General features: G+C 40.9%; 1 protein-coding gene across 1 annotated transcript; it reads left to right on the forward strand.

The window, feature by feature from the left end:
• The first annotated feature begins 3,734 nt into the window (after nucleotides 1–3,734).
• Nucleotides 3,735–12,429, forward strand: LOC137881531 (circadian-associated transcriptional repressor). Its single transcript, XM_068723512.1, has 6 exons — nucleotides 3,735–3,878; nucleotides 6,186–6,636; nucleotides 7,213–7,288; nucleotides 7,993–8,071; nucleotides 9,895–10,021; nucleotides 10,820–12,429. Exons 2-6 carry the CDS (start codon nucleotides 6,226–6,228, stop codon nucleotides 11,204–11,206), a joined length of 1,080 nt encoding a protein of 359 aa, XP_068579613.1. The 5' UTR covers nucleotides 3,735–3,878; nucleotides 6,186–6,225; the 3' UTR covers nucleotides 11,207–12,429.
• Nucleotides 12,430–15,474: the final 3,045 nt, after the last annotated feature.

Here is a 15,474-nt window from a genome sequence, read left to right on the forward strand (position 1 = left end):
TAACCTCTAACACCAACTCTAAATGCTATTGGCTGCGCCTTGCCACACACAACTGCCCCCCCCCCCCCCCCCACTGCTGCAGCGTGCCCACACTACGTGCAGCCGCGTTTCTGGTGCGTGGGTGGGGTTAACTGAACCAGCATTTACTGTAACAGGATGACATATCTGGAGGAGTAAGCTACTGTAGAGAGAAGTGTAGGACACGTTTTCTAACAACAGTTACAGAGTCCAGACTCGGTGAAGCTTTTGCCCAATTATGCAAGAAGCACACTTGCTTAAATTGTAATATTCAGTCCATGAATTTCAGATTTTCTATTACTGTCATGTGGAACATGTGGAGAACACTATAAAACAAGGGCATTTGGAATGTGCTAAAAACTTTGAGTCTGACATCCAAGTTTCAACTATATTGATTGCAATAAGGTTTTAAGCCATTGGTGAGGCAGACATACTCGATTTATTTCAAAGACAAGAGGCGAAGCAGCTGCTCCAAGGCCGTAAACTTTACTGGGAAACATTATGTCATCTTGTCAAAGCTATGAATCGCTGCAAAGACTGACTATTCTGTCACAACATCAATTGTGTCCAGGCAGTGCATGTGTCTTTAAGGTCGGATGCACACTGTCATGGCTCACATGTTTGTGTTTACGTTTGTGTTCCCTGCCGCGGCTTTACTTGACGTCTACACAGTTATGAACATTCCAGTCAGTCTTCTCCGCCCTCCGAGCTCAAACCAAAACTCGTGGCTGGGTAACACTCCAGCTATTAGTGGTGAGCAGTTATAATGCGAGCAATGCTGTGGAAAGCCTGCTGATTGGTGTCCCAATTTAGAGAAGCACTGCACGGTGTAAAGCACACACACACACACACACACGCGTCACTATAGGTCCAGATTTTGACGCAGGACGGTACATGGCCTAAAGCCAGGGTCCACCGTGCTGAGTCATACGTATGCACAGCTCATTGCAAGGGACAGCTGTTTGTAAGACAACACGCACACAAACATGTCCCCCTGCCAGCAGCACCCAAACACTCTCACCCATATCCACTTGCTGCATACTTGTAGTTAAAGACACGTTCTCTCGCTATGCAGCATGCAGGGTTAACTGAGGCTATCAGCAACAGCTCCACACTCCAGTGAATCTCTTCAATGGCTAGCTATTGCGTGAGACACGTCACCCCGTCTGAAAATTAGAAACAGATTTGGCAATATTGTATACACATGCATGAAACCCTCAATAAGCCACACAGCTTCCAAGGTTTCTGGGTCCATATATGAGGTGTGGCACGGATGCTCACCCACGCACACGTGCTGCATTTTTCTAAAAGGGTCGGTTAGGGCAGATGTTCAGTGTGTGCCCTATAATAAAGTGGGCGTGGGGCTCTGATTTTGGCTTTTATTTTTTTTTATGAATGAGAGCATCCAGTCTCTGTGGGATACAGAATCAGCCAGCCTCTCTGACAAATTGAAAATCACAGTGCCAGTTTGTGTTGTGTGACTCATCCCGGATCCTGAGAGGAGAATGCACCGATAAAAAGAATTCTCTTTGTGAGGAGATGGCAAATTGCATTGCTGTTGTTCTTTATGTGAATGACAAATTGCAGTGCATATGAATGGAGCTGGATTATTGTAAATACGTACATGTTCCCACAGATCAGAAGATAAACTGAAACATTCAGAACAATCTGCAAAGAAAAAGAAAAGCACTGTCAACAAAAGACAGTTGAGTAGCAGTCGCTTCTAATCTGTTACTTATATAAACATTACTTATCTTCTACTGTGTCTGTACAGCTTAAAGTGCCTTTTGCATGTGTATGAAATATCTCTTTGATCCACCCCTCCACAGTGACATGGGAAACTTGAAGACAAAAAAGGAAAATGAGAGTTTGCTGGGAATCTGTAGGAAGCGCTCGGTCGTCACAAAGTCTGGGGTCGCCGGAGGATCTGGGCCTGGGGAGCAGAACGTCAGGAGAATGTTTATGGGATGTTTAGTAGTTTGCAGCGGCTTACAAGAGTATTAAAATTCAAACTGAATGGCTCACTGTCCACTGGCTTTATGGGTAATGGTGTCTGTGATTGTGCATCCTTCACAGTAGGATGTAATATAAGGCACAGCAGCAAAGAGTAAACACCATTCTGCTGTTGCCCTTGTCTTGCCTGCTCCTCACTTTGACAGCAGCAGATGAAACAAAAGTATAGCCACATATGCTCTTGATCACCCGACCTCAAAGAGCTCTTTGAATCTAATTACCATCATCATAGAAAGCACAGAAGACAGTCCAAGAAGTCTTTCTGCATTTTGCACCCAGTTGTTAAAACGCAGCGTTTTTGGCTCTGTAAACATCTCACAGTGCTTTTTTTCCACATGTGACCTGTTCACTCTGTAAATATGTGTTGTTTGAATTCTACTTGTCCTTGTCTATTGAGGGAGAGTAGGAGAGGAGGCCGGTTGTGCTTTTTGTGGGTGGGTGTCTCCCAAACACACGTGATTACGTTTGCTGCGAGAGGGTTCGTGACTCACTGGCTCCAGGCTCAGGATCCTCGTCTGGCTTCTGACAGAGCATCCTAATCCCAGCCTATCAGGCAGTCACACAGAGGTCCTGTGAGTCACGCATTTACTGTCACTGTGTCCAACAAAGAAGAAAGATGCAGATAGAACACACTCTGCATGTTGATAGCATCTTTAATGCAGCCTGTTTTGCTTATTGCACTTATTGTAAGTCGCTTTGGATAAAAGTGTCTGCTAAATGACTGTAATGTAATGTAATGTAATGTTAAATGGTTTTGCCTACTTGAGGGGTTGGAGTTTAGATAATTCACATTAAATAATGACTAACTCATTTTAGTTCAATTCATCGTAATTTATCACTATTCGTGCACAATTTAGAGACCTCTCTTGACTGTATTTGAATGGTGTATAGTAACTAATTACATTTCTTGTATTAAAAAGGCTGTAATTAAGAACACATCTTCTTCATACTAGTACTGAAATATTACTATATTCGAAATATTGTACTTTTTACTCGACTATCTATTTTACCACAATGCTAGTTGCTGTACTTTTCAGATTAAAAAAAGTACATAGCATATGATCAGTTTATACAATATGAAGCATTGATATATATCAAATTGCCAAAAGTATGTAAATATAAAACTACATATAAGGGACTATAATGCATATTTTTGGTACATTTTGCTGTTGAGTAGTTTTGTAGTGGGATATTACTATTTTTACTTAAGTAGCTTAAATTATCTAAATACTTCCTCCACTACTGCTAAATGTATTCTAAACTTAGGAAAATTACTGTCTAGACCGCACTGCCAGACAGTCCGCGTGTTCTGCTTAAAGTGTCCTTGAGCAAACTCTCACATGAACTATCACAGTTGTCCCTGAAACTGCTGACTGCGCCTTTACCAGGCTACTCCGTTTACTGACATGCCACAAGTCAGGCATCATCATCCGGATGATATAATGAGGAAGAATGCCTGCAGAATGACCAAAACTAGCCCTGGATTGACTTTTCGCCCAGCTGCTGGTTGAAGTGAAACCGATCCGCGTGTCCACGTGTTTGTGTCATTTCCATGTCATTTGCATATATAAACCGGTCCCGCCTATTGCTCCGCGACTGCACCGAGAGAAGAAGCCGATTTGTCGGTCGGGGGCGTTTGACGAGCAAATGGGAGAGCCGGTCCCCGCTAATCCCGCCCTCCCAGACACGTTGCCTTGGGAGAAGCAACACGGGCCGATCTCAGGCTGAACCGTGTCCCCACTCTCACACCGCTCCTCCAACACATCAGCTGCTCTCTGCCCGACAGTCCTGCTGGATTTACCGCTGAACAACGGAAGAGTTGGACCAGCCGCTCCATCCTGGGAAAGGTGCGTACCTTCTCTGATCCACATTTTTATCATCCCGATAAACATCACTCGTTATCTCTGAGTGTGCAGGAGGAGAAATATTTTTATTTATAATATCATCCACAGGAATTTGACGCAGACATGCAAATAAGCGAACATTTATTCATAGTGAAGGATTATTAATAGGCTGTAATATTTCAGATGTAGGTGTGACTGTGACAATGATAATTAGCCCTGTCTGCATTTTTGGTTTCATACGATCAAACAGTGCCTGCTGCCAAATTTACTATGTCTGATGAGGAAGTCTATTGTGTCTGTTACCCAACTGATTTGAAACCTTAAGGCGGACAGATCGGATCATTCACTTAATATTTTTTTGTTTTCTTTTTGGGGAAAGATAGTGTTGTTTGATCTCTGGGAAGGAAGTAATATTCTCATATAATTCCTTTTTATCCCCGTTTTTAAAAAATCAGAGTGTGTATGTGTGAAGTGGGCATCCCTACGTGCCCCACCTATACAGGTAGACCTATTTAACAAAGAAATGTCTTCTTTAGAAACATATGTTCAAGTAGGAGCTGTTATCAGTAAGACGTTTTAATTTCTGTCTGAAACACTGCAGGCCTGTGTGTGCATTCAAAGTGACTAGTTGAACAAGTGAGGTATGTGAATGTTTTTTTTACGGCACAAATCAAACTAATGCTATCATAGGGAATTCAGGTTTTTATTTACTAAGAATTTACTAGTGCTTGATATCTCCCTGGTGTTGTGTTGGTGTGTTGCAGGAAGCCTTATAGAAAAGCACAAACATGTGACTGAGAAGATTTATAGGACGTGTGCTGGATATGTGATATGTAATACAATATTAACCAGAAGTTTAATGATGGACTCTTTGCAGTTTTCACGGATAACATTCAGTTATGCATATATTAGAATTACATTTGAATTGATACACTGTGTAAATGTGTATATACACATTTAGTTCCACATATTTTGCCGTTGTGTGTCGTGTCACAATTTTTAAAGCACCATCTGGGATTCAACCAGTAGAATGTGTATTTGAGAGTGGACATCTTGAATCTTGATACTTTTTAATTCCAAGTAGTCTGTATTTGGATATGAAATAAACTCAGCGTTTTATTACAGCTCAGCTCTTTCCTGTGTTGTTTGGTAATCTGACCACTGCACAAACGTTTTCCTTTCACATTGTTTAGTTCTCACTAAAATTGGTCAACATTGGTTTACATGGAGCAATATTATAACCTGCAATCGGAAATATTCCAATACATTTTCTTTTAGCTTCTCTCTTTGTGTTTTGTTAGAGCTTGTAAAATCTCTGCTCCACCCTCCCCTGTAACAATAAGATCAGAAGGTGGTCGTCCTGTGACAAAGACCTAGGGAGCAATTAACTCTCCGAGCCTCAAATTTCACAGGAGGCAAGAGACATGCCAGACTTTAACCACTCAAAACATCAAAAATAATCCTTGTGCTGAAAATGCTGTTTTCTCTATCTTTTATCTACTAATCACTGAGGAAACATGTAGGAGGGATCTAAAGATCCTATAAACAAATTAAACGTGAAACCATGAAGAGCGTTTGGCCAGAGGAGCTTTTATTCACGAGGCATTCTTCGTGTTGTGAACAAACAGTGCCAGTCTCTCATTTTCTAAAATCCCCCCCCCACAAGTGTCACTTGTCTTGATGGGAGGGCGGCAGTCTGAGGCACTAGTCGTCATGGTGGCAGACCCCTGCCCCCTTTGAATAAACAAGCTAACAATGTTTAAGAATGATTGTGGTGGTAGCAGCTGGCAGGCCGGCTGATACAGCCTGAATTGGGAAAAATACTCAAGCTGGCGTTTGTTAAATGTAGATTATATGTATTTGTTCTCGTCATGATGTTGAGATTTATAATAACAATTCTGAGAGAAAAAATTGAGCGCCTGAAAGCTTCGCTGGACCATTGTGGACTCTAGGATGTTTGGTGTTTGCTTTGAATGGTGGCTAGTCTGTGTTTACTGGCTCAGGTGTTGCATCTGCAAAACAAACAGGTCATTGTGGTCTCAACAACTGTGGTCTCGCTGCCACCATCTGCTCTGCTGTGTCTGCGCCTTTATTCATGTCTGCTTGGTTAGAGATGCATTTTGTTTGTTTATTTATCCAGACTAACCTGCAGTGTTTGTTTAAGGACTCTGCATATATTCAAGCTGTTAAATGGCTTGAATTTGTTAAATTTTTTGCTACAGTTTCTCATTTGAATCACTCTTCTACCTGCTGATTTTTGAGCATTTCTGTATTATGTAATTATAGTAACCATTGCTTTCTGTCTGTCAGGTCAGTGATGGTCAGTGCTATTTAGAGCCTGCAGCCAAGGATGTCTGCTACGGATTCGGACAACTCCATTGACTGGCTGGCTAGTGACAATGAGAGCGGGCAGGAGTCTGACTGTACAGGAAAGCACAGCCCGACAGAGGCTCCTTCATCCCCCAGCACCTCGCCACACCTGGGCCTGTCTGACAGCAGCTGCCGCCGGAGCCGCGAGGTGAAGGAGGGCGACGGTAACTGTAGCGAGGTCAGGGACGCCTCCTGCCGGGGATTTCCTCCTGGCTGCACGGAGACATGGGCCAGCACCATTGGACTGTGTAAAACACAGCAAGTAGAAAAAACAAATGGCAAAAACACTCAGCAAGCACTGAAGAGACCACACTGCTCCACAGAAGAGGAGTGCAAGGAACGGCAGCTCATTTCCAACATGTCAGAGAAAAAACGAATTTTCAGGAGGAAGGTGAGCACCTCTGATGTCCGTCTGTTTCCCACTGTAGGTGGTTCACAGTGTCAGCAAAACTAGTGCGTGCCCTATCACCTAGATCAACACCCCTGCTGGTTTTACAGAGTGTCTCATGCATCACATTTCCAGTAAAGATGGTCCTGTAACTAGAAGCAGAATTAGTCATGCTCTTCTGAAGAACCAGTTTAGGGGTTTTCTAAATCATGTTCAGCAGCTTTTACATTAACATGATATAGATATATATATATATATATATATATATATATATATATATATATATATATATACGTATATATGTATATATATGTATATGTATATATATGTATATATATATATGTATATATATGTATATATATATATATATATATATATATACGTATATATGTATATATATATATATACGTATATATGTATATATATATATACGTATATATATATATATATATATATATATATATACGTATATATATATATATACTTATATATGTATACATATATACATATATATGTATACATATATATATAAATATATTATGATATCAGCTACAAATTAATAATTTTTTTCTTTTTCAGTGCATGGAGCTGCAATGCTACATTCATCCACTGTCGTCTATCTTGAATGGCCTTCGTTCAGGGAGATACAGAGAACGTAAGTCGATCATTTAATATATAATCTGTTTTTATCTTTTAGAAAAATCTCAGATTTATACTCTTAACACAATCATTTCGTAGTTGAGTGTCTGCCTGTCTTTCTTGTGTCTCAGAGAAAAGCAAGAACAATAGAATGAATAGACAACATGCGACTCTTTTTAAAATGATCCCCCAGTGTTCCTGAGATTTGAGAGTGAGATGTTTGAAACATTTATTGTTGTTATTAAGTAACCACCAACTATTTCCTTTGTGTGTGTGTCTATCTTCTTGAATACAGCTGCTTAGTAACTACAGTGTTTTAAAATGTGCCTTTTTTTAAGAGTTAAAAAAGTGATAAAATGCTATTTTTTGCCAATATTTTTGCAATATCACGCTTCAGACCTTGTTATAAATTAGCTGCTTGGCAGAGGGGAGTGAGAACATACTGTACCACAGAGTCTCCAGTAAAGCAGCTGCTGTTTGTGAGTCGTCTGATGGGCATTATAAGGATCTCTGGAAGATAGCGCCATGTTCAGACAAGCTCTGAAAACTGCTTCGTTTGGGATCTTTGTCAAACCTTATGTGACCCAACACTTCCTGGCCACAGAGGCAGGGAGTCTGTTCCCCCACACGAGCATTTCACACAATCCATCTGTTCCACAGACTCAGCCCTGCTGTCGACACAGTTCATGTCGCTCATGGTACAACTTTCTTCTTTTCCAGGACTCAGCAGTTTCCAGGAGAGTGTGGCCATGGACAGGATCCAGAGGATCATGGGTGTCCTGCAGAACCCGTGCATGGGGTAAGTGTCCTCAGCATGACCCACATGCTGTTATACATGAAACAATGAGCTCTATCATCTTAGAATATTCAGTCTATCTCCTGCATGATTTTGTAGCTACAAACACACTCAACCCAACATTCAGTTGTATTAGCTAGACATGCTGCTCGTTGTCTGTGGGTCAAAGGGGTTTACAGCATGTCTGTAACACATGGTGCACAGCAGGTTGCCCTGTGAGGAGCCACCACCCCCACACATACAGGATAAATTTACTGCAGAGATGGCTATGTCTCGCTATAGCTGGGCATCTTGTTAAAAATGTATCAGGCTCTACTGAGCAGCACACTTGTGTCTGCTTGATTAGCTCTCCACTGGCCAGACGGTATAATGGCGTAGGATATCACCTCTTCAAAGGAGAAAGTCTTAGTCCCTGTAATACAATAATGTTTAAATGTTTTTAAGTTTTAGAATTGTTATACATCATGAAATAGCAAATATCTGCCATTTTCAGGCTCTTAAGCATCTGAGTATCACATATCAATATCACATATCACAATATCTATAATGACATATTCTGACTTGTAAAGCAGAACCTTCCATAACAAATTTAGCTATTTTATTATTTAAATTTCCTTTTAAATCATTAATTTTTTACTGGGGCTGCAACAAATTATTATATTTTCTGTTGATTAATCTCTCGGAATTTATTAGTTTAGTCTAATAAATGTCAGAAAGTAGTGAAAAGTCCAATGTGACATCTTTAAACTGTTTGCTTTGTTCGACCAACAGTCATTTAATTTACAGTGGTATAAAAGCCAATTACATCTGAGAAGCTGTAATCAGTGATTAGCGGTTAACCAAATTCTTGTCAAGCATTTTTCTGTTGATTGAGTAACCTAACAATAAAAACGATAATTTTAATTGGACAAAATGTTATAGCATAATTGCACATTATGATCACATCAACACAATATGATTACACTGAAAGTCTATAGATGAAATAGCAGCTTCATTTACCATATTCCTCTGAATTTAAAGCAGTACTACTGGTACCTGTATGGGAAGCAAAGCATTAAGGTATACTGATATAAAATAAAGTGCTGCTGAGTCTAGCACAGACTAATTGGAGCCCTCACCCACCAGCTGCTGCCCTCATATGGGAGACAAAGAGTGGGTGTGGCAGCCTCCGTCCAGACAGCCGGGACAGAGGCTGGAAGGTGGACTAACCCCTCCCTCCCTCCGTCGCTCTCTGTGCCTGCTCTGTGCTGCCAGCTGGCAGCCCCTGCAGCAACACAATAGTAGATAGGATCAAAGTGACTTTTTTAGCAGTCACTGTTGCGGATAATCTTTCACATGAATTTAACATGCCCTGAATGGAGTATAGCAGGAAGGTCCTGATCATATGACACGGGCTAATCCCTATCCACCATCTGGTTTTGACGGGTGGTAGTTAATGGGGTGCAGCGTTCTGCTGCGCACCTCCAACGCAAACTGCGTCATCACGATTAGTTTATTTTTTCACAATGACGCTGTTGGAGACCGTTGTGGCTTTGGCGTTTTATATTTCGAGGCGAGCGGAGCTATTATACATCAGGCCACGTGTGAGCTCTAAACATGTGAGAAATGTACTTAAGACTCCCTCCCTACACAGACACACACACACACACACACACACACACACACACATAGAGTACAGGCTTTTCTACGTGAGTGTAAGTGTTCACCCACTGTTCAAGATTGCCTTGTTGACAATTTGGTAGCTTACACAGATGTATAGATGATAGCTTAAGTAAATATTTCTCATTCTCACTCACTTCTTTTTTTATATTCATTTTTTTTTCCAGGGAGAAATATGTTAATATCATTCTTAAAATGGAGGAGATGCTGAAGAGCTGGTTCCCTAATGTAAAACTCCGAGACCAACTCACCGTCACCCAGACAGAGGAAGCTGTTCCTACCAAGAAACCGAAGGTAAAGTTGTACAAAAGCAGAACTGTTGTGTAAGAGCTTCTCGGTTAGAGAAGACCTGCTGCCAAGAACATACGTTGAAGATGAAGTGACAGAGGGACTAAAATATCTATTGTTATTTCATCAAATAGATAGGGGGGGGGGGATTTAAAAGCTATTTATACTGAGGTATATTACTGAGTGTTCCTAAGGGCATAAGATTGGTCAGAATACTCTGGAATATTCCTTTGCATTGAATTGGTTACTGTATATTTATTTATATTAACGAAGGGTGAAATTACTATTTATGTTGTGAAAGGGTCTTCCCTCATAGTGACAAATTGTGTGAATGACAAAGTATTATCACCCGATTCTGCAGTTCTTAGCGTTTTAGCTTCTTTTAGCTCATTGTTTGTGTGCTATGGCCCTCAACTTTACTGTTTTGGTTCATTCCCGTTGCTCACATCAGTGCTGTTTTTAGCCACAGCAGGTATCTGTTTTCAGTGATAAAGCTGTGATAAACCCAGTGTGCACCTCCTGCCCAGCACCAAACAGCAGATTATCTTAATGGCCCTGGGTCAGATACTACCACCGGGGCCGCCAAAGTTGGGAATTTGTAAACCCTTCTCACTGTGTCTTTTTATTACAAGTTATATTATATGTTATTATTTTTATTTTTCAGGTGCCTTTGGTAGGGACACATTTAGATATACTAGGTGAACTCTGGCTCATTTACAGTTTTCTTGTTAATCAATGGACATTGTCCCTCAATAATAACGTAATAGATAATTGAAATTAAACTGTTTCCTTCATTCCCAACAGCTATCTTCAGTGACCATCACTGCAGTCATGAGCCCTGTCGGTGTCAGTGATCCTCCAGCAGGTGTCAAAACCCTGAGAGTCACTGACCTCACTCCTCCTGGAGCCTACTCCGCCAGTAACCTGAAGTGGCTCCACACGTCACCCATCTGCTCCCCCATAGCAGAGCTGGCCCAGGCTGGCTCCAGGCACCTGCTGTCCCCCAGAGACCTAACGCAGGATAACGCTGTGTCCTCCAGCACAGACAGCCACACTAAGACAGTCTTGGTGCCCAGAGGCCCTCCGCCGGGCAAAATCAACGCACCCTGTCTAGAGAGGCTCCTCAAGTCGACAGAAAGCATTATCATCCGCAAGGGAACGGGGGGATTGACAGACAGCAGCTGGTCCTAGTCCACACAGACGGCTGGGTGTCCAGCTGTAAGCGCCACACGGCCCAGCCTAGCCTTGCCCACCCTGCCGGGAGCCAGTCGTCTCGCTTAGCCCATTCCAGCCTTCAGGAGAGACAGGAGCCTTCAAAAGGGACGTCACATATACCACTTTAATGTGGAAGGAGTGTTGACGAACATGTACTCTCTGTATGGGAATGCGCCCTCTCTGACATGACAAGTGTCCGCTTTAGTTCCCGTTTGTTGACTTATCTTTTGTTTTTTTGTTTGCAGTCTTGAATAGCGCGTGCGAGAGTGAGAAGGTTAGATTTCACATGCCGAGATCACCGGAGCTTGTCATTTCACAAGTGAACTGTTCCCACTGGCTTGTAGATGCAATAATACAATTTTAGTATCTGTGAAACTGCCATCATGCCTGAAAGGGAAAGGACTGCAGCAGTAGTTTGTGTTGGAAGGGATTTCTTTAGATATCCAGATATGTCAGCGGTCTACATATTGTTGTGCTGAAAATGTGGGTGAAATGTGATGTTATTTGCCCCCCCCCCACCCCACCCCATGACTCCACTCTTTAGGTTTATTGATGTGACTGTTACTCATTTGTATACTTTATAAATAAGTCTTTTGGTACAACTGTTCTACCTCAGTGGGCACCACGTCACAGTTAGTGAGTAGGAATGTGAACACTACACTCAAAGTCTGGACACCTCGTCTGCAGTGAGCCAAACGGCCTCTGGCAGGGAGGTCTGCAGAACGAGTCGTTCTGTTTGTACAAACAGAGGATTCTCTCTCCATGGGGATGCTGTCGTGTCCTGACTGGTGCCATTGTAAAGAATGTCAACTGCAGATTTCTTTTTCGAGTCTCCCAGTAGAAGGCAAACAGTGCCTGTAATGTCAAGCTGTGCCTGTTAGCCAGTTTGATAAAGAGAGAGAACCGTTCAGAAAACCTGCTCCTCCGTGGGATGTACAAATCCGGAATTCTCACTCTCCTGCCGTTTTCCTGTATCGAGTAAATTATTCAGATCTTGTCAACTACTTTCTGTGGTGGAGTAGAACAATTCTTTTATTTTGCCACAGAACTGGACAGTATGTTAGACCAGCAGAGAGGGACATGGTATTTCTCTGTGTAAATCTTACAGAAAGGTTGTCGATTTTCCCTGAAAAGTGGCCTTTATAGTGTGAAATTTTATACTTTCAAAATAAATGTGATTATATTTGTTTGATGCAAAATGGCTACAGATTGTTTTATTGTAAATTTTCTAAATACAGGCTGGTAGAAGTTACTTTAAATGCAGAGAAGGAGCAATTGAGAAATAAAATTCCTCATTGAATTTCTCACGATTATATCATATATCTCTTTATTCTAATGTGCTATTCAACTCTTCTATTTTTAAGTTGAGGTTAATAGTGAGCAGCACCTTTTTTTAAAGGGTAAGACACAGGAGGAAAGACCAACTGTGTCAGCAACAGGAATTTATGAAATAGCTGATTGTAAGTCTCAACAGAGTTCAATTAAGCATCAAAGATCTCATTTATATCAGTTAGACCAATTATAGGGAGAGTCGACCGGGAACACTCAAAGGGAGCTCACTTCCTGGAAGAATAATAAGATGTATTGCTTGCGAGGAACTATGTAATTTTCAGTACTTTGCACAGTCATTTGTGCCACAGAAGTGCAGTGAAATGTACCAGCTCAGTATCATTTAATTTCTCAGAAAGTGAGTGTGGTTTTTTTTCCCCCAATATGTGCACTTTCTCATGCTTGTTGACAAACCAGACAGCAGAGTTAAAACTATGTGACCTGCCTGTTCAACACGCACAACGACAAATCATAGATTGATAATGATAGAGGTAATGAAAGAAATACAAGCATCAATGTCAGGAAAAAAATAAGAAGACTATATGACTGTGCTTAATTTCCTTATAGCAGCAGTTTTATATAAATACTTTAAAATACTTTTTAAAATACTTTCTAAAGTTCTGAGTGAAACAAGAAACCTTTTTCTGCCCGGAGGTGTACTCATAGCTTTGCTTCTGAGAAACTTCACCCACACTGGTAATAGACATGGAGTATTTCTGCCAACTTGAATTAAAACAATAACTGTCACCAAATATACAACCGAATACTGCCATCTATCGGTGAAAAGGTAAACATCACAAGTTCACCCGTTGTTGCTCTGCAAGCAGAATCACCACAGATGTATCCTACACAGCATGTCATGAAACAGACTTTTCTTTTTTCTCATTTGTAAAATCCTTAAAAACGAGATATAATGCTGCCTTTTAGTTGCTTTTGGTGAATTGTATTGAAAGCACTGGATTCAGTTTTACTCAACTTATGCCAGACCCATTTCATTCTCTTCAGGAAGAACACTGCATGTTCACAGAGGGTGAAAACAGAAGTTTGTGTACTGGAAAACAAGCTGTCAGAAAGTTAAGGAGATTAAAAACAGTAGCCATATTTGGGGGATTTTTTTTTTTTCGTATATTGCACAGTAGTCACGTGTCCCTTTTTCCAGATTAAAGGGGTGAGTGGCAGGAGACAGAGGGGCTTATTACCCAGACTGCATTGTTTCAGCATTGCCACCCTAGATTCCCTCTCCCAGGGCAAGGCTAATGGTCTGGACTCACGTGCACAGACGTCCTGACAGCATCCATATCCAAAGACAGCTGGCACAGATCTGCCTCGCACTCACCCAGAAAAGAGAAGTTTATTTTTTTTCCATAGAGCTGTCTAAGTGAGTTGGACCAAATTACATTGTGCAGTGATCAGACTGCCAATGTGTGATGTTCTGAGAAATTGCACAGAAAAACAAAAGCAAGAAATATAAATGTTATAAAAGGAGATCAATATATATATTTTTTAGGGGGGGGGGGTTACAAGAAAATTTTTTAAATATATCCAAATAAGAAATGTACTGCATTGCTGCCACTTGTGGGAATTAAAAAAAAAAGGAAATTCACAAGTGCACAGAAAAACCAGCAAGTGTCAGAATATGCCATAAGTGATAATTAACTACATGTTAATTTGCTCAATTATGTGTTCAACTATATAAGGGTTACATAATTGGTTACATTATAGACTGATAATACAATGGACAAGCATTCATATTGCTTTCCATTTTAAAGGTTCACAGAGGTTGTGCTTTACAAAATTGTTTTTTGTGTCGGCAAAACTACAAAGACTCATCATTACTGGAAGAGCAGAGATGAGAGCCTTTTGTTGAAAGCATTCAAAGGCGAGTGGGAGAGAAAAAAAGGAAGGAAGGAGGACAGGTCCATGGTTCCAGTTGCAAAAATCTGGAAGGGATAATACAGCTTCATTCTCTCGAGCTACCCTTTCATTGTAAATTGGCCTTGATTGTAGCTCCAGCTGAGTGTGAAATGACAAGGCGGTGTGGTGTTGAATCAGAGCCAAGGTGGTAGTGCTTCACTCTGCTGCAGTTATTTATATGTGCAGTTTCTATGTAATTCATTTCTCAAGTCTAGAGGCAGATGAGTCACCCCCCAATCAGTTAATATATAAAAAACTGAGAGAGAAAAAACCTCTTCATGCTAAAATAAGGTGTTGTGAATAAAGGGCAGATAACTGCGGCATCTCCTCTGAAATCTTGCTGTAAAATTCAAACGCATCCTTCTGAAATGCAACAGTGAGATTTGTATTCCTACTCATAGTCTTTAATCCTGCAATTTTAAAAGGCAGTCACAACCACAGTCATCAAATTTGATTATATGCAGCGACCAAATCTGATTTGCTATCAGCAAATTCCAACCTGCTAGCATCTCAGACCCAAACAAGGATTAATTACTCTGTATAACTCCCAAGTCTCAAATGTCAGATGCTTGAGTGAACAGGTCACTCAACCTTTTTGGACATGAATTTAAGGAATCAAAGCCATTACATCTGCTCTTTTGCTGAGCAGTCTATCAAAAAGGGAAGAAAAGAAAAACAATGCCTTCCTCGATAATTTGCAGGTCTTCAGAGCAGTGGGAGGAAGAACAGCATGTTTCAGAACATTCTGCAAGAGACTGTCGCACACTGTGATATAATCCCCACAAAGCAAGGAATGGACTCATTTACACCAGAGATCATGGTCTCATCTGTCAGAGGACTGAACATCTTTAATTATATTGTATAGTATGCCATGAAAGTATCGTATAACGTAAAAATTACATGAAAATGTTATGGTCATTGTGTGGATGTGCCAAAAAATAACAATACAATATGTCATAAAAATGTCATAGAATAACATACCATGGAAAAAATAATATTGT

Source organism: Cebidichthys violaceus, unplaced genomic scaffold (assembly GCF_023349555.1).
Source record: "Cebidichthys violaceus isolate CVI_PGR_0920_01 unplaced genomic scaffold, fCebVio1.0.p SCAF_3, whole genome shotgun sequence".
Classification (NCBI taxonomy): Eukaryota; Metazoa; Chordata; class Actinopteri; order Perciformes; family Stichaeidae; genus Cebidichthys; species Cebidichthys violaceus.